Source organism: Pongo abelii, chromosome 5 (genome assembly GCF_028885655.2).
Source record: "Pongo abelii isolate AG06213 chromosome 5, NHGRI_mPonAbe1-v2.0_pri, whole genome shotgun sequence".
NCBI classification, from domain to species: Eukaryota; Metazoa; Chordata; class Mammalia; order Primates; family Hominidae; genus Pongo; species Pongo abelii.
This window is the reverse complement of record NC_071990.2, coordinates 35,862,153-35,887,235: the sequence shown is the minus strand read 5'-3', so window position 1 is coordinate 35,887,235 and position 25,083 is coordinate 35,862,153. Positions and strand designations below refer to the sequence as shown.

Below are 25,083 nucleotides of genomic sequence, written 5' to 3'. Positions count from 1 at the left end.
TATAGTTACATACGTATAAAAAGCATTTAAATTTAGTAATAGCTATATTACACATTTGTATACATATATATTCTTGTTTTATATTTTATTACAAATGGAATAAGACTCCTGCAATTGATAAATTGTGTATAAGCTAGTAAAATTGAAGTCCAGATCAAGTGTAAGAATAAATTGACGTGGCCAGGCACGGTGGCTTATGCCTGTAATCCCAGCACTTTGGGAGGCCAAGGCGGGCAGATCACGAGGTCAGGAGATCGAGACCATCCTGGCTAACATGATGAAACTCCGTCTCTACTAAAAATACAAAAAATTAGCCAGGCGTGGTGGCTAGCGTCTGCAGTTCCAGCTACTCCGGAGGCTGAGGCAGGAGAATGGCGTTGAACCCAGGAGGCGGAGCTTGCGGTGAGCAGAGATCGTGCCACTGCACCCCAGCCTGGGCGACAAAGCGAGACTCCGTCTCAAAAAAAAAAAAAAAAAGAATAAATTGACATTATATATTCTTGGTGGGTTTTTTTTTTTTTGAGACGGAGTCTCGCTCTGTCGCCCAGGCTGGAGTGCAGTGGCGCGATCTCGGCTCACTGCAAGCTCCGCCTACCGGGTTCACGCCATTCTCCTGCCTCAGCCTCCCAAGTAGCTGGGACTACAGGCGCCCATCACCACCCCTGGCTAATTTTTTGTATTTTTAGTAGAGACGGGGTTTCACCGTGTTAGCCAGCATGGTCTCAATCCTCTGACCTCGTGATCTGCCCGCCTCGGCCTCCCAAAGTGCTGGGATTACAGGCGTGAGCCACCGGCACCGGCCTATTCTTGGTGTATGTTACCTATGACTGAGGTCCTGAAGATGAAGAATCTTTAAAATGTTTATGCTTTCGGGGTTGGTCATGGTGGCTCACACCTGTAATCCCAGCACTTCGGTAGGCCAAGGTGGGCAGACCACTTGAGGTCAGGAGTTTGAGACCAGCCTGACCAACATGGTGAAACCCTGTCTCTACCAAAAAATACAAAAATTACCTAAGCGTAGTGGCACGTGCCTGTAATCCCAGCTACTTGGGAGTCTGAGGCTCGAGAATCGCTTGAACCCAGGAGGCAGAGGTTGCAATGAGCCAAGATCGTGCCACTGTACTCCAGCCTGGGCAACAAAGTGAGACTGTCTCAAAAAGAAGAAAATATTTACGCTTTTGGTCCAGTAATTCTACATCTAGGAATTTAACCTAAGGAAATGTGGTGTAGAAGCTTGCTTAACCTACTCCAGACTAATTGATGCTCTCCATTCTGTTTGCATATATACCGAGTGATACAACTGGTTTCCTGTTCTGTGGTGTGGTCCCACACACTGCTCCCGTCAGTGAGTGGGCCTTGTCAGTGCCCTGCAGCCACAGACCACTAGGAACACACCTATAGTTGAACACGTTGGTTCATTACTTGTGAGGGAGGATGCACACCATGTGAACTGTGGAGTATCTCAGTAAGAGTGTTAGAAGGAATATTTTATAGGACTTGGGCTTGTATTAGGTGATTTTGGGGAGTTTAAGAAAGCAGAGCTTTCTCGATTTGATGCTGTTAGGATGTGGGGTGATTTATGTTTGGGTATCTTAATAAATCTTATTAGGACGTGGGCCAACTAGAGTAGAGTGAGACCAAAGCTAGAACTGGTAGAGAAGCAGCAGTCACTCATATTAGCCAGGAGAGGGGGATGTTTGGTATTTTGTAAAATGCTCAGTGACCTTGTTTTTTTCCTCTGGGCTTAGACAAAAAAAAAATTTTTTTTTTTCTTTTTTGAAATGGGGCTAGGTGCTCACTGCAACCTCCACCTCCCAGGTTCAAGCAATTCTCCTGCCTCAGCCTCCCAAGTAGCTGGGATTACAGGCGTGAGCCACCGCGCCCAGCCAGACAAAATTTTGAAGTATTTTTGTTTTGTCTCACTTGAACACAGTCTCAGAGTGACCTTGTCTCGTGTTGATACTTTGCGAGATTGTTTATGTCCCACAGGAGAATAATATGGCCTCCCTATGATCCCTAGGCCAGCTTCAAACAGCACTGAGGTCCAGCTGTAAGTGTTCAAGCAGTTTCCAGATGTTGGGGAGGCTACTTTTTCTTTCTCAAACTCTTGTTAAGAATCAGTTGAAGCCAGGTGCCTGTAGTCTCAGCCACTCAGAAGCTGAGGCGGGAGGATCACTTGAGCCAGGAGTTTGAGTCCAGCCTGAGCAACATAGCAAGACCCTGTCTCTTAAAAAGGAAAAAAACTGGGCTGATGCAATGGCTCACACCTGTAATCCCAGCACTTTGGAAAGCTGAAGCAGGAGTATCACTTGAGGCTAGGAGTTCAAGACCAACATGGGCAATGTAGCAAGACTCCATATCTACAGAAAATCATGGTGGTATTCACCTGTAGTCCTAGCTACTAGGGAAACAGAGGCAGGAGGTTATCTTGAGCCCAGGAGTTCAAGACCAGCCTGGGCAACATGGTGAGACTCTGTCTACAGAAAAAAAAAAAAAAAAAAAAAAGAAGAAGAAGAAAATTAGCCCAATGTGGTGGTACATGTCTGTGGTCCCAGCTACTTGGGAGGCTAAGGTGGGAGGACTGCTTGAGCCTGGGAGTTTGAGGCTACAGTAAGCTATACTCACACCACTGCACTCCAGTCTGTGTGACAGAGCAAGACCCTGTCTCTTAAAAAAAAAAAAAAAGCCATTTCGTAAAGACAGTTGGGCAATAACTATCAAATTTAAAATGCATATCACCTTTGCACTTCCAGGAATTTACCCTCCAAATATACTTATGCAAAGTAGGCAAACATACGTGGACAAGTAGTCTCATTAGGTTACTGTTGGTAATATATGCATCAATAGAAGATTGTAGTGTTATACACCCATTAAGAATGAGGTAGGTCTATTTGCGTTTATTATGATGATGATGTCTTTACTTTATCAAATACATACTATGTGCTGGGCACCGTACCATGCATTTGATGTGTTTTATCTAATAATACTTTATTATTATTATTATTATTATTTTTTGAGACGGAGTCTTGCTCTTTCGCCCAGGCTGGAGTGCAGTGGCGTGATCTCGGCTCACTGTAAGCTCCGCCTCCTGGGTTCACACCATTCTCCTGCCTCAGCCTCCTGAGTAGCTGGGACTACAGGCGCCCGCCACCACGCCCGGCTAATTTTTTGTATTTTTAGTGGAGATGGGGTTTCACTGTGTTAGCCAGGATGATCTCGATCTCCTGACCTTGTGATCCGCCCACCTCGGCCTCCCAAAGTGCTGGGATTACAGGCGTGAGCCACCCCCCCTGGCCTTATCTAATAATTCTTAAAACAACTATTAATATATGGCAAGTACTGTTATTATTTACATTTTGCAGGTGAGGAGACTAAGCACAGAGATTAAATAACTTGCACAAGTTTACACAGATAGTAAAGGGCAAACTTGGTATTCAAATCCAGGTATTCTGAAGTTAGAGTATGCTTCATTTTTGACCTCTAAAATGTACATCCTCCTTTCTACTGATGGAGAAAGAGGATGAAGATATATAATAAATGAAAAAGTAGTTCAGAACAGAATGTCTAGTTTGCTGTCATTTGTATTTTAAATTTTTTTAAAAAGTGACAGCACACAGTAGGATACCAAAGAAACGTAACAGTGACTTATAAGGAGCAGACAGATGGCCTTTCAGCTTTTACTTTCCATCTCTTTCATGGGTGTTTTAATAATAGGCATGTATTACTTGATTTTTTTTTTTTTTAAGAGACAGGGTCTCACTCTGTCACCTAGTCTGGAGTGCAGTGACATAATCATTGCTCACTGTAGCCTCTTACTCGTAGGCTCAAGCTATTCTCCCGTCTTAACCTCCAAAGTAGCTGGAGCTACAAGCATATGCCACCATGCCACACTAATTTTTTTAATTTTTGTAGAGATGGAGTTTCACTATGTTGCCCTGGCCAGTCTTAAAACTCTTGGGCTCAAGTGGATGCTCCTGCTTGGCCTTCCAAAATGCTGAGATGACAGGTATGAGCCACTATTCCTGGCCACTTACATATATTTTTAACTGAAATAAATGTAGCTGACATTTTGAAAAGTTGTAATATTTAATGAAGATTAAGCTAAAGTCATGAATGACAAATGGTTTATCTATCTCTGCTTACATACTGTTATGTAGGGTTTCCCTTGTCCTAATATCCTACCACCAGCTCACTTCAAATTCACTTCCTCTGGGGTTCATCTCTTATCTGATCCTACTTTGAATACTTACATTTTTGTTTTTGTTTTTTGAGACAGGACAGGGTCTCCACTCTGCTGCCTAGGCTGGAGTGCAGTGGCATGATCTCAGCTCACTGCAACCTCGACCTCCTGGACTCAAGCAGTCCTCCCTCCTCAGCCTGCTGAGTAGCTAGCAAGCACCACCATGCCTGGCTCATTTTTTAAATATATTTTTTTGTGGAGATGGGGTTTCACCATGTTGCCTGGGGTGGTCTCAAACTCCTAAGCTCAAGGGATCTGCCCGCCTTGGCCTCCCAAAGTGCTGGGATTACAGGCGTGAGCCAACGTGCCCAGCCCCCAGATACTTAATATTTTTGATTGACAGAGTACCTCATTTGTAATTTAACCTTTTGTTTTGTTTTGTTTTGTTTTTTGAGACAGAGTCTTGCTGTGTTGCCCAGGCTGGAGTGCAGTGGCATGATCTCTACTCACTGCAACCTCCGCCTCCCAGGTTCAAGTGATTCTCCTGCCTCAGCCTCCCAAGTAGCTGGGATTACAGGCACGCACTAGCATGCCTGGCTAATTTTTGTATTTTTAGTAGAGACGGGGTTTCACCATGTTGGCCAGGCTTGAATTCCTGGCCTCAAGTGATCCGCCTGCCTTGGCCTCCCAAAGTGCTGGGATTACAGGCGTGAGCCACCATGCCCCACCAAAATGTAATTTAGCCTTTTAAATTGCCTAAATTTTCTGTTGTTTCCAAAAGGACTTGATACTGCTTACAGTAACATAATGATGCACATCATAGGCACTATAAACATTGAGATTACAATTATATAGCCTAATATAGTTCTACAATTGAGCAGTAAATTTAACTTAGTTTCCTGGAAGTAGGCAAAAAATAAAATATTTTAAGTTCTGTAGTTGTGGTTTGACAAAAAGACACATATGTTTTTGTTTAAAGGAACATTTTTCTGATTCTAAATTTTGAGAAGAAATATGTTTCATGGACCCTTTTATGCAATTTATACTGTTCTGGTTACTTCTTGTTTTGTTGTTTTTTTGTCTACCCAACTAAATTATAAGCTTCCTTAGGACAAACTCTATTTTTCAATACTATTTTTGTTCTATCTCTGCCTAGAAAATGTGCGCTTATTATAGTTGAAATGATAAATTAAGCAACAGTTGCAACATAGCCATATTTCATGGATAATGTTACTACCAGTTTTCAAAGACTTAATTTTTGCATAGTTTAGGAATTTATACTACTTTCATCCCTTTCAGCAGGGAATCCTTTTTGAGACAGGGTCTTACTCTGTCACCCAGGCTAGAGTGCAGTGGCATAATCATGATTCACTGAAGCCTCAACCTCCGGGGCTCCCAGGCTCAAGCTGTCCTCCCACCACAGCCTCTGGAGTAGCTGGGACTACAGGTGTGCACCATACCCAGCTGTGTTCTTTGGGGTGTTTTGTTTTTTTTTTTTTTTAAGAGACGAGGTCTTGCTGTGTTGCCCAGGCTGCTCTCAAACTCCTGGACTCAAGCAGTCCTCCCACCTCAGCCTCCCAAAGTGCTGGGCCGATCGACAGGGAATCTTTTATGATAGCCTTCAAAAAAAAAAATTTTTATTTATTTGTATGTAGCACTCTGTCATCTTGTAGCCCATACTTTCTAGCTGAGTATGTAGTATGAAAAACTGGAAATTTGAACTTTTGTTTTATGAAAGTTAAATCTTTTTAAATAGGGCTTATAGCTTTCAACTACCTTTTCCTTTCTCTTAGGCCAAGTCATCAAGGCATGGGACATTGGGGTGGCTACCATGAAGAAAGGAGAGATATGCCATTTACTGTGCAAACCAGAATATGCATATGGCTCGGCTGGCAGTCTCCCTAAAATTCCCTCGAATGCAACTCTCTTTTTTGAGGCAAGTATGTGTGTGATGTTGCCTTGTCAGCATCTGCTCTACAATAGGAATGGCTTTGAAGCAACAGGCAGTGGGAAAAGGAGCTAAGCTTGCTATAGAGAATCAGATCCAACTTACTTATTTTGGAGCATGGCTTCTTGAATTGTTTCCCACAAACCCAAGGGTGCGCGTGCCAGTGCTTTCTTAGAAACCTGTTTCTAGCACTAAAAGGTCATATCCAAATAAATAAAAGACACTACACTTAGAAATAAAGATTCTGGTCCATGGTGTGAGTGTGACATACTCCAAATTGACCAGAGTACAGGATGGAAATGTTGGCGATAAATGTTGAAATATGCCTATGTCAAGTTGCAGGGTATTTACATATTATAAAAATTTATATGTCACAGATCTCACTTCTCTAGAAGCCGTTGGTGGTGATAAAACATTATTCATCCTGTGTTGAATTACATATATTTGGCAAAACTTGATTTTTAAGAACCAACCCAGCTAGGTAAAATACACCTTTAATCAGTCATAGGCCACATTCATGAGATTTATTCTTACATTTTGAGAAGGGAACTCCATAAACCCAGGATGGGAAAGTTGTGGCCTCAAACAAAATAGTTCTACACCAGCACCTTGTAGCTCTGGCTTTTTGCCCACAGGGTAGTTTTCCTAGTATTTCCTATCTTTGCACTGCAGTCCCTTAAGATATAGTTCTAGACATTATCATTACATGAAATTCTTCCCAAGTATGGAAAAGTATAGTGGGGTTTTTTTTTTTTTTTGCTACTTTTCCAAAACGATTAAGATGCATAGATGAATGTATATATTTTAAAACAGCTTTATTTTGTAAAATGAAATAATTGGTTGCCCTTGACTTCACATATGTTAATTTGGCTTTATTTGGTCTTTTCTCAGCTGAATTCCTTTTTTCTTTCTAGATTGAGCTCCTTGATTTCAAAGGAGAGGATTTATTTGAAGATGGAGGCATTATCCGGAGAACCAAACGGAAAGGAGAGGGATATTCAAATCCAAACGAAGGAGCAACAGTAGAAAGTAAGTATTAAAGTAAGAGGGAACTAGTCCTTAAAAGTTGGGCCATTTATGTGGACGAAATGGAGACTTTAAAAAAAAAATGTTTATAGAAATGAATATATCGGCTGGGCGCAGTGACTCACACCTGTAATCCCAGCACTTTGGGAGGTCGAGGTGGGTGGATTGCCTGAGCTCAGGAGTTTGAGACCAGCCTGGCCAGCATGGCGAAACCCCATCTCTACTAAAAATACAAAAAACTAGCCGGGCATGGTGGTGCATACCTGTAATCCCAGCTACTCAGGAGGCTGAGGCATGAGAATCACTTGAACCCGGGAGGTGGGGGTTGCAGTGAGCCGAGATGGTGCTACTGCACTCCAGCCTGGGTGACAAAGCGAGACTCTGTCTTAAAAAAAAAGTATTGAATCTATCTCAAAGATAGTCTTAGCTGGGCACAGTGGCTCATGCCTGTAATTCCAGCACTTTGGGAGGCCAAGGCAGGAGGATCTCTTGAGCTTAGGAATTCGAGACCAGCCAGGACAACATAGTGAGGCCGCATCTCTACTAATAAGCATCAAGATAATTAGTCAAGTGTGATGGCACGTCCCTGTAGTCCCAGCTACTTGGGAGGCTGAGGTGGAAGAATCACTTGAGCTCTGGAGATGAACGCTACAGCAGAGAGCCATGATTGTGCCATTGCGCTTTGGCCTGGACAACAGCAAGATTCTGTCCAAAAAAAAAAAAAATAGTTTCAGGTTCAACATTTATTTAATAATTTTATGTAGTAAATATTAATTCAACATCTACGTGCCAGGCATGCTACCAGCCTCCACAAACTCAAAAATGAATACAAAGTAATTCCATCCACAAGAAATTCTCAATCTGTGGACTCTCTGGTGTGCCAACAACTATATTAGTTGCCTGATGTATTTGTTAATTTATTTCTCACAACCTTAAGAGGTAAAATTTCTTGTCCCCAGATGAGAAAAGTTAATTCAGAGATGTTAAATAAATTGCCCAGGGTTACAGAGTTACTAAACAGAGCAGTAGATTATAATCCCCTTTAGGACTCAAATCCATCTCATCAGCCGTCATCAAGATTAAAAAATAGATCATCATTTAGATCAATATTGGATAATAATGTTCATTCTATTCCATATCAGTAGACCTAGGTTCAAGTCCTGCTTTGGTGTTTATTGAGTAACCTGAAGCTATTCCATTTCTTCATTTGCTAAGTGGGAGTAGGGGCAGCTCTGAGGACTGAGATAGCTAACTCTTCTTCCCTCTCGGAGCAAATTATATATACCACTGTGTATACTACTTGTCACTTTACATTGTAATAAGTATTTGCCCATTTCTCCCAGTATACTTTTAGTGCTTAAGGGCCAGAATCTTTCTTCATCCTTTTGTTTTCAGCATTTCCTGCAGTGTGTGACACACATTTGGTGTTCAGTAAAGGCTTTCTGCATGGATAAGTGCTTGAGAAGTGTCATTAGTGAGCTGAAATCCTTCAAAAGAGAGTTGTGAGAAAACAGAGAAATACTTCCATTAAGAACAAAAATCAAATCATTCAACAAGGATGGGAACATGAACTATTATTATAAAAGGTCTGTTTAAAATAATGATTTCAAAAGCCAGGTGTAATGGTGTGCACCTGTAGTCCCAGCTACTTGGGAGGCTGAGATGGGAGGATCACTAGAGGCCATGAGTTCGAGGCTATAGCATGCTATGGTTACACCAGTGAATAGCCAGTGCACTCTAGCCTAGGCACCATAGTGAGACCTTGTCTCTTTAAAAAAAAAAAAAAAAGAGTAAAGAGTTCATTTAAACAGAAAACAAGAATAGCTGAGTTTCTTATTTTTAAAGTATATACTATTTTCAACCCATATTTCATTTCTACGAGTCCGGCAAATCAGTTTAAATTATGTTGTTTTGGGAAGCAGTTACAAACATTATTTATCCCAAATTGCCATTTGGGATAAGTTTTTGAATACATGAAGAGCTTTAAATGTAGAATACCAGGGAAATAGCTCCAGACTAGGAGCTGGGAGATAGGGTTCCAGCCTCAGCCTCCAACTAGACCTCACCTCTGGGCGTTAGCTTCCTTCCTATGCAGTGAGGCAAGGTTGAACCTCTTGATTTTTAAGGTCCTACTAGCCCTAAAACTCCATCATAGAATTCTAAATATTTACAAAAGTTGTAGGAATGATAGAAAATCATCTTCACTACATTAGTAAGCACTTAAGCTTGTCTACAATGTGTATTTTAAATTTTTCTTATGAAAAATTTCAAATGTATGTACAAAGGTAGAGGTTTACTCCTATGGATACAGGCACTCCCTAGATTCAGTAATTTATAATATATATTTTTAAACTGGAGGGTTTTGTCAACTAAGAGGAAAAACTTTTCCCAATTATAGACAATACCACAAAATTACCACTGTGGAGATGACTTTAGAGCAGACTAAATTAAATCAGATCTTGCTTTTGGTAATACTTGCGATGAGAGTCAATTTTTTTTTAACTTTTTGTTTTGAAATAATTTTAGAATTACAGAAAAGTTGCAAAACTATTATAGAGCGTTCCCTTATATGCTTTACACAGCTTCCTCTAAATGTTAACATCTTACCTAATCACAGTACATTTATCAAAATCAGGAAGTTAACGGTGATGTAGTACCAGTAACTGTTTTCCAGATCTTATTTGAATTTCACCAGTTACTACACTACTGTTGTTTTCTGGTCTAAGATCAAACTCAGGATCCAGCATTGTATTTACTTTTTTTTTTTTTTTTTTTTTGAGATGGAGTCTTGCTCTGTCATCCAGGCTGGAGTGCAGTGATGCTATCGCAGCTCACTGCAACCTCCACCTCCTGGGTTCAAGCAATTCTCCTGTCTCAGCCTCCCAAGTAGCTGGGACTATAGGCGCACACCGCCATGCCCGACTAATTTTTGTATTTTTATTAGAGACAGGGTTTCTAACATGTTGGTCAGGCTGGTCCTCGAGCTCCTGACCTTGGGTGATACACCCGCCTCAGCCTCCCAAAGTGCTGGGATTACAGGCATGAGCCACCGCACCCGGCCTACTCTACTATTTTGAATACAACTGACCATTTTGTAGAATATCCCTCAATTTGGGTTTCTGGTGATGTTTTTAGATTGAGGTTATGCGTTTTTTGAAAATACCACTGAAGTGATGTTGTGCCTTTCATCATTATCAAGAGGTATATGATATTGATGTCTCATTACTGGTGATGTTACCTTAGAACACTGGGTTAAGGTGGGAAACCATGTTTCACTACTGCAAAGTTACTATTTTCCCTTTGTAATTAAAAAATATTAGGAGTGAAGTACTATCTTGTTTTGTATCACAACTTTACACACTCATTTTGACATTTGTTGATTTTTGCTTGCAATAGTTATTACTGCGGCATTTGACTAATGGTAAATTTTCTATTGCTGTTATTCTCTCTACATTAATTTGAATCCTACTGTATATTTATTCAGTTTATTTATATCATTATGGACCTGTGTATATTTATTCTGTAAGTTATTATTCATTACTATTCTTATTTATTTTGTTGTTCAGATTGTCCCAGATTTGACCATTGGAAACTCCTTTAAGTTTGTTTTTGTGTCCTTTCAATATTATCCCCATTTTTTTTAAGCGCTTCCTTACTTTCTGGTACCACAAGACACTCATGGCTCATCTTAAAATTTTCCTGCCCTAGACCTGGAACCAACCATGTCTCCAAAGAGCCCTGATTCCTTTTATTGGAGAAAGGCATTTAGAAACCAAGATCTGAGTGCTAGGTTTGCTCCTGCTATGGGATATCATCATTCCTAGACCCTCTTAGCAGACAGAGAGATAGAGAATATATGGACCTCAACATACATACATATACATCTATATGTATTTCTACATCAGCCTGTGTGTGTGTGTGTGTGTGTGTGTGTATAGTTGTTGTTTTGTTGTTGTTTTTTTTGCAACAGAGTCTCATTCTGTCGCCCAGGCTGGAGTGCAGTGGTGCAGTCTCAGCTCACTGCAACTTCCATCTCCCAGGTTCAAGTGATTCTCCTGTCTCAGTCTCCAGAGTAACTGGGATTACAGGTGCCTGCCACCACGCCCAGCTATTTTTTGTATTTTCAGTAGAGATGGGGTTTCACCATGTTAGCCAGGCTGGTCTCGAACTCCTGACCTCATGATCTGCCTGCCTTGGCCTCCCAAAGTGCTGGGATTACAGGAATGAGCCATGGTGCCCGACCAGCCTGTACGTATATGTTAAAAACCATGGATACTCACTGGCAGTTGCAGTTCCAGTTCCAATCCAACACCACAAGTTTACTTGCCCTTTGCTCATTTGAAACTCCATTCTCCAGAAGTGAGAAAGTGTTCTCATTCTCCACAGCATACTCATTGCTCCCATCCTAGTGTATATGTAAGGTGGTTTTAGAATTGCTAACCTAGACCCCTGTGACAAACTGACTTTAGGAAATATTTGTGTATAGTACCTTTTGTCATCAGTCTTATAGTGTATATTCAAAACACTTGCTTTCCAACTGAGGTAACTTCTTTCTTCCTCACCCCCTTCAATGTGATTGTGTTACTCAATTGTAACATTATTCATTTGTTACCGTTTATATTCCATTTTGGGTTCCTGCCATGCTCTGGTTAATTTTAATTATTTGTTTTATTTTGGATATGTGAAACATTACCATGATTTTAAACTATATAAAAAATGATATACCCAAAAGTGTCATTTCCCCCTCATCCTTATTAACCTGTTCCCACTTCCCCATTATTTCCACCCTATTCCAGTCTCATTAGTTATATCATTAGATCCTGATTTTTCTTCCTGTATTTTATTACGTTTTATGTCATTTTATTTTTTCTGTTTCTGTTAACAAAGGGAGCCAGGCGTGGTGGCTCACACCTGTAATCCCAGCACTGTGGGAGACTGAGGCAGGAGGATGGCTTAACCTCAGGAATTTGAGACCATCCTGAGCAACATAGAGACCTTGTCTCTATAAAAAAATTTAACATTTAGCCACATGTGATGGCACATGCCTCTAGTCCCAGCTACCCAGAAGACTAAGGCAGGAGGATCTCTTGAGCCCAGGAGTTCAAGGCTGCAGAGAGTTGTGATCATGCCACTGTGCTCCAGCCTGGGTAACAGAACAAGGCTCTGTCTCAGTTTGAAAAAAAGAGAGAAAGAACAAAAAAAGGGCAATGACTAATCTTTTGTCTTTCATCTTGTTAGAATGTACTTTCCTGGGAAATTTTAGAGTAAATGGTTGATTTTACTTTTTCACTCAAAAGACCTTCTTGGTTTTCTGGAACAAATCTGTTTTATAGAAATTTATTGTGTTATGCTTTCATTTATCAAGGTTAAAATGTCCTGGTTTTTCCTCCTTTAAACAAGTTAGCTATCTGGGGGAGGAGAACAAAGATTACCCTAAAGGTGGTCCTGTTCAAAACCAAGATCACCTTGTTCTTTTTGAAATCTCAGTCTTTACTGGTTTGCCTTTTCTTTATAGCATCACCAAATACACTTAGATGTGAAACCAGATATAAAACCTGGAACTAGGCCAGGTGCAGTGGCTCATACCTGTAATCCCAGCACTTTGGGAGGCCAAGGTGGGCAGATCACATGAGGTCAGGAATTTGAGACCAGTCTGGCCAACGTGGCAAAACCCCATCTCTACTAAAAATACAAACAATTAGCTGGGAGTGGTGGTGGGCACCTGTAATCCCAGCTACTTGGGAGGCTGAGGCAGGAGATTTGCTTGATCCTGGGAGGCGGAGGTTGCAGTGAGCAGAGATTACGCCACTGCACTCCAGCCTGAGTGACAGAGGGAAACTCCGTCTCAAAAAAATAAATAAATAAAATAAATAAAACCTGGAACTAAAGCCGGCTGTAGAGTGAACAAGAACAATAGACACTGATCACCCATTACAATATGTTCTTATAGATATGTGATTTACTAAATTTCTGTCATTTCTGTGTAAAGAGACAATGAAGTGGTGTGGAAGAGGGGACAGATAAGCTTTGTAAGTGATGGACTTGAGTTTTGAATCTTGGAATTGCTACCTGATACTTTTATGACTTTAGACAAGTTACTTAACTACGTGGAGCATTCAGTTTTTTTAATCTGTCAAATGGGAATAATTTTCACTCCCACAGGTTGTGTGACAGTGATACGGTTTGGCTGTGTGCCTACCCACATCTCATCTTGAATTGTAGTTCCCATAATCCCCACGTGTCATGGGAAGGACCCAGTGGGAGGTAACTGAATCAGGGGGGCAGTTTCTCCCATGCTGTTCTCATGATAGAGTGAGTTCTCACGAGATCTGATGGTTTTGTAAGGGTCTGGCAGGGAAACCCTGCTGGCTCTTCCCTCTCCTGCCACCATGTGAAGAAGGGTGTGTTTGCTTCCCCTTCTACCATGATTGTAAGTTTCCTGAGGCTTCCCCAGCCATGTGAAACTGTAAGTCAATTAAACCTCTTTTCTTTATAAATTACCCAGTCTCGGGCAGTTCTTCATGGCAGCATGAGAACGGACTAATACAAACAGTTACGAAGAAGAGTGTCAGACATTTAGTGGACACTTAATTTCTTCTACCCTATATATTGTGTTTCACTAATTTGTTTTGCTTCCTTTTAATTGATCTAAGGAAAAAGATCCTTGACTCCTCTTTTTTTTTTCTGTTGCCCAGGCTGGAGTACAGTGGGCCAGGCTGGAGTGCAATGGCGCGTCTTAGCTCACTGCAACTGCTGCCTCCCGAGTTCAAGTGATTCTCCCACCTCATCCTCCCGAGTAGCTAGGACTACAGGCATGTGCCACCACGCCCAGCTAATTTTTGTATTTTTAGCAAAGATGGGGTTTTGTCATGTTAGCCAGACTGGTCTTGAACTCCTGACCTCAGGTGATCCACCTACCTTGGCCTCCCTAAGTGCTGGGATTACAGGCGTGAGCCACTGTGCCTGGCTGACTCCTCTTTTTCTTATCTCCTACATGTCATCCATCAGCAAATCCTCTTGGCTCTACCATGGTTATTAGAGACCTAAAATTGTCTCTAATAACAGTCTTCAAATTAATCATATATCTTAATAGTAATCTTATCTAAATCATATTTCTCAAGGTTCTGGGGGAAGAGTAACATTATGGACTCAAAAAGGTTTTTACTGAATTGTAAACTTTTACTTCCTTTTCATAATTTGTCTCTGTGTGGAAGAGAAAACTTAGGTTAGTTTGATGGGATTTATTCTTTCTCAAGGAAATTTTGATTTTTACTCTTTATATGAGGATCCTAATGGTTACACATCAGTTTTTAGAATCTGTCCCCCTACGCTTTTTCTTGTGTCAGTTAAGATGACCATCTTGTAATTTTTATTCAAAGTTTTCCTTTCATTTAAAAAGTTACTGTGTTCTAAGGTATTCTAATTGATATGATTATGATGACTGATACTTCAGTCCTTAAGTTTAATTGCAAGTCGTGGCTACATTGCTACTTTTCAGCTTTGCTTTCTTAGAAAATCAAATCTGACTTACATAAGGTTCTAAATAGCTACCAGTTACTCTTCCCCCATCCCGCAGTCTCTCACATCGTCTGATTTGTCAACTTTAGTGGTTGGAAGAGGCCCATCAAAATGCTGGCTGTATGTGGTTCTCTTGCCTCTCAGTACTTTCAGCCACATTTGAATGCAAAGAATGCAGACAGTCAGCAGTATTTTTAAATGTGAAATTTTCAACAGAATGTTCTACAGGTTCCAGTTGTTGGCATACCTCCTTTCCCTCTCCAAATCTCACTGAAATCATAGATGGAGGGAACAAAGATTTTCAAAAGAAGAAGAAGAAATCAATAATAGTGCTGGAAAGGGGAGGAATGTAAGAGTGGATCAGAAATTATGGAGAATTTCTGGAATATGTAAAGTTGATGAATTTGAACCAATGGAAACTAGTCTCAGCAAATCCAACCCAAGACAGGTGTAAAGAGGACTTAAGCAGAGGTACATACTGTTCTTGTCAACAGGCTTAGGCGGAACTCCAAGCTCATAGTCATCTGGTGTGAGGGAGCCCAAGCAGGCTATGCAGCAATCATCAGGGTTGTTATAAAACAAGATGGAACAGCGGGGCCAGTAAACCTCCAGTGCAGTAGTTCTCTACTTTTCCTGAATTTAGAATTACCTAAGGAGCTTTTAAAAATTCTGACACCTAGACCAGTTAAATAAGAATCTCATATCTCAGAAGATGGAACTCCAGGCACAAGTATTTTTTTTTAAACTCTCAGATTATTCTAGTTTGCAGGCAAGGACTGAAAACTACTAGACTACGGTCTGACTGTGACTTTTTCTCCCAAGCTAAAACCAGTAAGGCCAGGTCTAAAATAAAATAGAAAAATAATAAAATAAATTTAAAAATAAATAATAAAATAAAATGTGCCTCAAAAGACTCCAAGCGTTAGGACTTGGACTAGGGAAAATGAATGTATTTTTTGAAACTTTTTTTTTTTTTTTGAGATGGAGTCTTGCTCTGTCACTCAGGCTGTAGTGCAGTGGCACGGTCTTGGCTCACTGCAAGCTCCGCCTCCCGGGTTTACGCCATTCTCCTGCCTCAGCCTCCCGAGTAGCTGGGACTACAGGCACCTGCCACCAGGCCCAGCTAATTTTTTTTGTATTTTTAGTAGAGACGGGGTTTCACCATGTTAGCCAGGATGGTCTCGATCTCCTCACCTCGTGATCCACCTGCCTCAGCCTCCCAAAGTGCTGAGATTATAGGTGTGAACCACCACGCCCGGCCTTTTTTGAACTTTTAAAACAAATTTAAAGGGGAAAAAAGTGTAAAGACAGCTTTTCACAGTAAATAATGCTAAAGTGTTCTGCTCCTAAAGTCAACTTTCCTGTGCCCATCATGCCCAGCTCATAGTAAATGCTTAATAAATATTTGTGAAATCTTCACCCTTAGATCCCCGCAATCAGCCCATCCTTGTGCAGAAAGGCCTGCCATGGAAACATATCCAATTGCTTAGAAAAATGGTAGCTAACTATAGTCATTTGATCATCCCGAATCCTTCCTTTATAATACGGCCAGACAACAAAGAATCATCAGCACATATTATGAAAAAAGCAGCACTAAAATGGACTAACAGAAGAAGTAGAAGAGAACTGTAAAAATACTAATTATTGTCTTCAGAAATTGTTAACAGGACATCAGATTCATAAGTCAAAAAGCCAACTTCCCTGAAAAAGGAAAGGGAGGACAAGAAAGTTTCTGGAAATTAGAGCATGATTAATCAAAACTGAAACTCAGAGGAAAGGGTTGAAGAGCAAAATGGACAGTCCCTGAAATCAGGTGATCTGAAAGATAGCCAAGGATTTCTCAGAACACAAGAAAAAAGAGGGATGAAAAGTGAAAAAGAAATTAGAAGATATGGATAATAAATCCAGGAGCGGTAATATGCATCCAATCAAACATCTAATAGAAAATTTCCTACAGGGAATAAAAGAAAGAGTCTTAAGATTGAAAGGGCCAGTTGATAGTGGTACCCAGGAGGAAGGAGTGGTGTTTCACCCAGATATATCCTGGTGAAATTTCTGAATTCTGTAGCTTACAAGAAAATTCTGAACTCTTCAAGGGAAGAACAAGCTATGTACAAAGGAATAAGAATCCTATTCATTACACTAAAGACAATGCTTTTGATCATTGTCTATAGCTATGTGTATTTTGAACCTAGAATTCCGTACTCAGCCAAACTGTCATTTATGTACGAGAACAAAATTAACTTTTTGGAATTTGCAGACTCATATTCTTTTCGAAAAAAATACTGTGGGATGTACCAAAACAAAAAAATAAGTCAAGAAGCAACAACTCAAGGCATAAGAAACAGTAGTGAGAAAAAAAATAATAATTTCCATATTGGATACATTTATCCTGAAAGATCTCTGAAGCAGTAGAGCTGTAATGTTAAAGTAATATTAATAATGAAACAGTCTGGGCTGGGCACAGTGGCCCACACCTGTAATCCCAACACTTTGGGAGGGTATCACTTGAGGCCAGGAGTTCAAGACCAGCCTGGCCAACATGGCAAAACCCCATCTCTAGTAAAAATACAAAATTTAGCCAGGCATGATGGCACATGCCTGTAATCCCACCTACTCAAGAGGCTGAGGCAGGAGAATCACTTGAACCCAGGAGACAGAGGTGGCAGTGAGCCAAGATTGTACCACTGCCTAGGTGACAGAGGGAGACTCTGTCTCAAAATAATAATAATAATAATAATAATTAATAAAACAATAATAACAGTCCGGATTCTGGGTTATTTTAACAAAAGATTGTGAGGATAGGAAATGAAGAGGGGAAGGCAAAATTGTCTAATATTATTTTCTTTTTTAAAACATTTTTTGGAGATGAGGTCTTGCTCTGTTGCCCAGGCTGGCATGCAGTGGCACAGTTGTGGCTCACTGCAGCCTCAAATTCCTGCCCTCAAGCCATCCTCCCAACTCAGCCACCGGAGTAGCTGGGACTGCAGGTGCACACCCAGCTAACTTTTTTTATCCTTTTAGAGATGGGGTCTTGCTATATTGCTCAAGCTGGTCTTGAACTCCAGGGCTTAAGCGATCTGCCTGCTTCAGCCTCCCAAGTAGTTGAGATTACAGGCTCGTGTACTACCACAACCAGCTGCCTTAATTTCTTGTTCCAGGGGAGATTATGCTGATTAATTCTTTTATTTTAAGATTCAGGGGGAACATGTGCCAGTTTGTTACATGGATATATTGTCTGTAATGCTGAGGTTTGGGCTTCTATTGAACCCATCATCCAGATAGTGAACACAGAATATAGCCCTTGTACCCCTCCATCCTTTTTTGCTTTTGGAGTCCCCAGTGTCTCTTGTCCCCATCTTTATGTCTGTGTATACTCAGGGTTTAGCTCCTACTTATAAGTGAGAACATGCAGTATTTGGTTTTCTGTTTCTGTGTTAATTCACTTAGGATACTGGCCTCCAGCTGCATCTGTGTTGCTGTAGGGGACATCCTTTCATTGGCTGCATAGTATTTCATGGTATATATGTACCACATTTTCTTTTTTTTTTTTTATTTCAAGTCTGTCAAGCTATTCTTTATTTCAGAGAGAGGGCAGGGCAGAGTGCTCAGTCCTTGGCAGCGGCTTTTGTCATGGTGGCCAGGATATTGCTCAGCTCCTCCCGCTTCCTCTTGGTGCATCCCCACCCTTGTCTTGATGAACTTGAGGGCCCATTTGTCCTTGGAGACCTTCAGTAACTCCATGGTGCACCGCTCGTATAGGGTGAAGCCACACAGCTCTCAGATCATGTCCGGCACAAACTTGGTGTATTTGGTCAGGTGCCTGCAGCAGCGGCTGTGCCTGGGCGTCTTCACATTCTTGGTCACCTTGTGGCCCTTGTTGAGGCCCACGGCCATAGGGCAGCACAGAGCCATGGCTGCTGCTCTCCAATGGTGGCCGTGGCAGAAGGAAGCCCACATTTTTATCTAATCCACCGTTGATGGACACCTAGGTTGACTCCGTGTCTTTGCTTATAACTGTGCTTAAGAGTAAGTGCTGTGTGTGGCTCATGCCTGTAATCCCAGCACTTTGGGAGGCCAAGGTGGGATGGTCACTAAGCCCAGGAGTTTAAGACCAAACTGGGCAACATAGTAAGACCCCATTTCTACAGACAAAAAAAAAAGCCAAGCATGGTGGTGCATGCCTGTAGTGCCGGCTACTCAGGAGGCTGCAGTGGGAGGATCATTTGAGTCACATTTATACCACTGCAGTCTAACCTGGGCAACAAAACAAGACCCTGTCTCAAAACAAAACAGGCTGGGCGCGGTGGCTCATGCCTGTAGTCCTAGCACTATGGGAGGCTGAGGTGGGTGGATCATTTGAGGTCAGAAGTTCAAGACCAGCCTGGCCAACATGGTGAAACCCTGCCTCTACTAAAAATACAAAAATTAGCCGGGTGTGGTGGCGGGCACCTGTAGTCCCAGCTACTTGGGAGGCTGAGGCAGGTGAATTGCTTGAACCTGGGAGGTGGAGGTTGTAGTCAGCTGAGATCCTGCCACTGCACTCCAGCCTGGGCAACAGAGTGAGACTCTGTCTCAAAAAACAAAGAAAGAAACACACAAACAGTGCTGCAGTAAACATGTCAGTGTAAATGCCAGCTATCTTTCTGATAGAACGATTTATTTTCCTTTGGTTGTATACCCAGTAATGGGATTGCTGGGTCAAATGGTAGTTTGATTTTTAGTTCTTCGAGAAATTTCCAAAACTGCTTTCCACAGGAGCTGAACTAATTTCCATTCTCATCAACACTGTTTAAGCATTCCCTTTTCTCCACAACCTTGCCAACATCTGTTCTTTTTTGACTTTTTTTTTTTTTTTTTTTGAGACGGAGTCTCATTCTGTCGCCCAGGCTGGAATGCAGTGGCGCAATCTCGGCTCACTGCAACCCCCGCTTCCCAGGTTCACGCCATTCTGCTGCCTCAGCCTCCCGAGTAGCTGGGACTACAGGCACCCGCCACCACGCCCGGCTAATTTTTTTTTATATTTTTAGTAGAGACGGGGTTTCACCGTGTTAGCCAGGATGGTCTCGATCTCCTGACCTCATGATCTGCCTGCCTTGGCCTCCCAAAGTGCTGGGATTAAAGGCATGAGTCACCACGCCCGGCCTTGACTTTTTATTAATAGTCATTCTGACTCAGTTGTGAGATGGTATCTCATTGTGGTTTTGATTTGCATTTCTCTGATGATTAGTGATGTTGAGCATTTTTTCATGTTCGTTGGCTGCTTCTTCGTGTCCTTTGCCTACTTTTTAATGGGGCTGTTTTTTTCTTGTTGATTTGTTTAAGTTCTTTTCTGGATATTAGTCCTTTGTCAGATGCATAATTTGCAAATGTTTTCTCCCATTCTGTAGTTTGTCTGTCTGCTTCGTTGATAGCTTATTTTGCTGTGCTGAAGCTCTTTAATTAGGTCCCAACTGTCAGTTTTTCTTTTTGTTGCATTTGATTTTGGGGACTTAATCATAAATTATTTGCCTAGGCAATGTCCAGAAGAGTATTTTCTAGGTTTTCTTCTAGGATTTATATAGTTTGAGGCCTTACATTTAAGCCTTTAATCCATTTTGAGTTTGTTTTTGTATATGGTGAGAGGTAGAGGTCTGGTTTCCTATTTGGATGACGTTTAATTCTTTCTCTTGCCTGATTGCTCAGGCTAGGACTTGCCGCATACTGATTGCTGTGGCTCAGTAACATGCTGAATAGGAGTTAAGAGTGGACACCCTTTTTTTGTTCCAGTTCTTAGGCGGAATGCTTCCAACTTTTGCCCGTTCAGTATGATATTGACGGCTGGGTGCAGTGGTTCACACCTGTAATCCCAAGACTTTGGAAGGCCGAGGCAGGAGGATTGCATGAGCCTAGGAGTTCAAGACCAGCCTGGGCAGCATAGTGAAACCTTGTCTCTACTAAAAATAAAAAAAAATTAGCCACACATAGTGGCATGCACCTGTAGTCCCAGCTTACTTGGGAGGCTGATGCAGGAGGATCACTTGAGCCTGGGTGATAGAGGCTTCGGTGAGTTATGGTTGCACCACTGCACTCCAGCCTGGGCAATGGAATAAGACCTTGTCTCAAAAAAAAAAGATATTGTCATAGGTGGCTCTTATTATTTTGAAGTATGTTTCTTTGATGCTTAGTTTATTGAGGGTTTTTTATAATGAAGGGATGTTGGATTTTATTGAATGTTTTATGCTGATTGATTCTGAACATTAATAAAGATATATATATATCTTTAAATGATTTGTTCAGACTTTAATGGAAAGTACTAGTAAAAATAGCATGTAGAATTTCCAAACCACCCCATGTGGAGTGGGGAAATAGAGGAACAAGGAAAACTTCATCAATTAAGCAAAAATTGTTTTAAAAAATAAGAAAACATGGGCCGGGCACGGTGGCTCATGCCTGTAATCCCAGCACTTTGGGAGGCCGAGGCAGGCGGATCATGAGGTCAGGAGATCGAGACCATCCCGGCTAACATGGTGAAACCCCGTCTCTACTAAAAACATAAAAAATTAGCTGGGCATGGTGGCGGGTGCCTGTAGTCCCAGCTACTCGGGAGGCAGGAGAATGGCGTGAACCCGGGAGGTGGAGGTTGTAGTGAGCCGAGATCACGCCACTGCACTCCAGCCTGGGCGACAGAGTGAGACTCCATCTCAAAAAAAAAGAAAACACTGTGTAGAAAACCTAAGACAAGAATAAAACCACTCATATCAGTGATTACAAAAAATATGAATGGGATAAAGTCACCTATTAAAGGCAAAAGGTCTCATAAAGTGAGAACAACAACGGTATCTAGCTATGTGTTCTTTATAAATGAAACACTAAAATCAAAAAGGTACCAAAAATTGAAAACAGAGGAAAGATTACGTGTGCCCATATTGAGATCTGATGGAGCTGTGAGACTTTACATTTTTGTTTTTCATATGCTTTTGAAGTATTTATGAATGTCCTGGGATATAAGTCTAGGAATAGAGAGCAAATTCTTGAAACTACTTTATTATGTGTTTTCACAAATAATGTAATATGGTACTTGGTCTAAAGTGGCCATTGTTTATTCTTTCAAATATTTTGGATTTATATAATTTCTTTCTTCCAAAAAGGTATCTTCAAGTTTTCAGGTAGAATAAAATCATAGTAGAAAATAAGTCTTTCTGGCCAGCCGTGGCGGCTCACACTTGTAATCCCAACACTTCGGGAAGCCAAGGTGGGAGGATTGCTTGAGGCCAGGAGTACAAGACCAGCCTGGCAGCATGGTGAGACCCCATGCTTAACAACAACAACAACAGCAGCAACAAAATAGCCAGGCGTGGTGGTGTGTGCCTGTAGTCCCAGCTACTAGGGAGGCTGAGGAAGGAGAATAGCTTGAGTCCAGGAGTGTGAGGCTGCAGTGAGCCGTGATCACACCACTCCACTCCAGGCTGGGCAACAGAGTGAGACCCCCAAATCAAAACAAAAACAATAAAGAGGCCAGGCACGGTGGCTCAACCTGTAATCCCAGCACTCTGGGAGGCCGAGGCGGGAGGATCACTTGAGGTCGGGAGTTCAAGACCAGCCTGGCCAACATGGCAAAACCCCGTCTCTACTAAAAACACAAAAATTAGCTGGGCATGGTGGTGCGGGCCTGTAGTCCCAGCTACTCGGGAGTCTGATGCACGAGAAGTCCCTGAACTCAGGAGGCAGAGGTTGCAGTAAGTGAAGGTTGTAGTGAGGCAAGATCACGCCACTACACTCCAGCCTGGGCAACAGAACGAGACTCTGTCTCAAAAAAAGAAAGAAAACAGTCTTTTGTTGCTGCTGCTGCTGCTGTTGTTGTTACCAAAAAAAAAAAAAAAAAAAAAAAAAAAAATCCAGCCAATTGGCCATTTATTTTAGAATAGTATTAAAAAACAAAGTTTCCATATCAATATAAAATTTGTATAGCTTCCTAGAATTTATTAAAATAGGAATAGTAATAGATTCAAAAAGGAAAATTTGTATAAATTAGTGAAAATTATCACCCTGTCCTTAATGCCCTATTTTAAGATTAGTCATTAAATAAATATTTACTTGCTGGCCCTGAACCCTGTGCTGGGTACTGTGAGGCACAAAAGAAGTACAAGATACTGCCTTTGCCTACTAAGAATTTTATTCATACTTTGACAGCTTTCTGTGTTGAACCATTAAATGTTTTCTTACACAGAGCTCTAAAACATGTTTAATCTGGTATAATTTACCACTAGGCACAGGAAAATAATTATAGCTAACATTCATTTAGTTCATCTCTGTATATCCACACTTAACGACAGCGTTTTCACATGATAGACACCCTGACATATGAATGAATGAATGAATGAATATCAGGTGCTAGATTAAAAGCTCTAATTCAGTATCTAATTTAATCCTCTCAACAATTATCATTTATCTAGTGTATTATCCACATTCTATCAGTGAAGAAACTGAGCTTCAGATCACTTTAATTACCTTACCCAAAGTCATAATTGAAGTGGCAGAATGAGACTGGAATCCAGGTCTAACTCAAGTGCTATAGTGGTGTGAAGGGAAGACTGGTAAGGGTTGGTGTTCATGGAGAATTTGTTGCTAGGTGTATACTTCTTGTTTAGATTTCCTGTTTTGAAAACATTCAAACTTGATCAACCAAAATAAATCATTTGCATAAATGTTATTCAGTTCCAGGAGCCAGGTTCCACGCCTGTTAGCATCTGTCCGTCAGTTCTGTAAGCAATCTTACAGTGGTGTGTGTTCATCCTAGGTAGTACAAAACAGTGTAGAGGAGGAAGGGGGACAGTTTAGGGGAAATCTGACCACCATGCATGATGGAAGTATTTCTCTTGTTCTCCTGCTTTTAGAAAGCCATCTCTGCTTGCTTTTTCAGGGGGTTATTAAGATCCTACTCTCTTGGATACCGTGCTCTATTAGGCAGGAGACACAGGCAGAGAGAAGCTCACTTGGCATGAATTAGGCAACAGAGAAAACTCTTGCTCAGTGGGAGTAACCTGTCACAACCTGGTTTTCTCTGGCCAGATAACCAGTCTTGTCTAGTAGTAATGCCATTACAACATTCCCATTCAGATCCTCATGACCCAGTAATTGTTTTGAGAATGAGTGCAAAGCTATCAGACACCAACTACTATAATTAGAAAAGGGAAAAATAGACACTTAACAGAGCTAATGTCTTTAGGCTGGAGCATTTACAGCTTTTTGTTTTTTGTTTTTTAAGTTATGGAGCCTCTTTCTCAGTTTTGCTTCCTAAAATACAAATTGCATGGTTTAGGGGTTCTTGCATTTCATTTTTGTTACTGCTGTGCACTCTTTCCTTTTTTCCCCCCTATTTTAATCGGAGTACAAATTGCTGTCAGCACATCGAGTTCATGTGCCAGCCACATTCAGAACAGGGTGTTCTGTGCTCTTCAAAACAAAATTGCTCTAGGGCAGTAAGAGAACAATAAGTCAGAGCTCCAGTTTAAGTGATGTTTTGCAGCTCGCTTGATGTGGTTACACTCCGATTGCGCAGCTAAGCTTGGGTAATTTGGTTTGGTTTGACTTTGTGGGGATTTGGAGGACCTCCCTCCCCCTTTAAGTTACATAGTCTTTAAGTCAAGAAAAAAATGTTGTCTCTTTTTAACTTGTTTATTTCTTTCTCTACCAAAAAAGCCCTAAGTAGAAGCATCCTGTATGTACTTTTATTCTCTTTGGGCACGTCATAGATGATTTACTTCCCGCAAGTCATGCTGGTTGGGATTAGCAACAGACCTCCTGAGCCCTACAGGCTGCACTCCCAGTGAGTCATGATGGTTATTATTAAATATTTATTAAGTTAGTATTTGCACTAAAAGATGCCAGGTCAAAAAGCAACCACAGGGCTTCCACAGCCAGAGCTGCCATGGTTTTTGTTTTGTTTTGTTTTTTTTGGTAGCAATTTTTAAGATAACATTAAAAAGAATAAGTGGAGCTATAGGAGCTAGGCACATCTGCATCTGTTACCACAATCGGGGCCCCCACTGTGTCAATCAGCAGTCTTTCCGTGGCTCCAAGTGGTGTGTGAGTTCTTGTCAGCAGTCTTGTAGAACTTGTCACATCAGTGTTCCAAGTTTAGAAACCAGTTAACCCAGCAATGCCCTTTGCTACTTGTAGATGTGGAGAATCAATGGGCTGTATTCACCATGAGGCTGTGATACCTCCTTTTACTCTGACATTCCGAATATTGTCAGTATTACAAGGCGATGGTTTTGGTTTTTTATATAAACTGGGGTGTATGTGTCTGGATGTATATCCGTTTTAAGATTTTATGGTACTGCAGGGTCCAATTTTGAAGGGTTGGATTTACCAGGAAAAAAAAGGATTAGTCCACATGTAAAGTAGAAAATATTTGTAAGAGCTATCA

The 25,083-nt window shown here is 41.2% G+C and overlaps 1 protein-coding gene and 1 pseudogene across 2 annotated transcripts in view; one reads left to right on the top strand and one right to left on the bottom strand.

Moving 5' to 3' along the window:
* FKBP5 (FKBP prolyl isomerase 5) overlaps positions 1 to 25,083 on the top strand; it is a 111,802-nt gene that overhangs the window by 59,150 nt on the left and 27,569 nt on the right. For both annotated transcript variants that reach the window (XM_054556722.2, NM_001131217.1), the window contains 2 exon segments: positions 5,974 to 6,116; positions 7,043 to 7,157. In XM_054556722.2, the coding sequence (XP_054412697.1) occupies positions 5,974 to 6,116; positions 7,043 to 7,157 (258 nt within the window).
* LOC112133734 (large ribosomal subunit protein eL36-like) lies at positions 18,198 to 18,632 on the bottom strand (annotated as a pseudogene).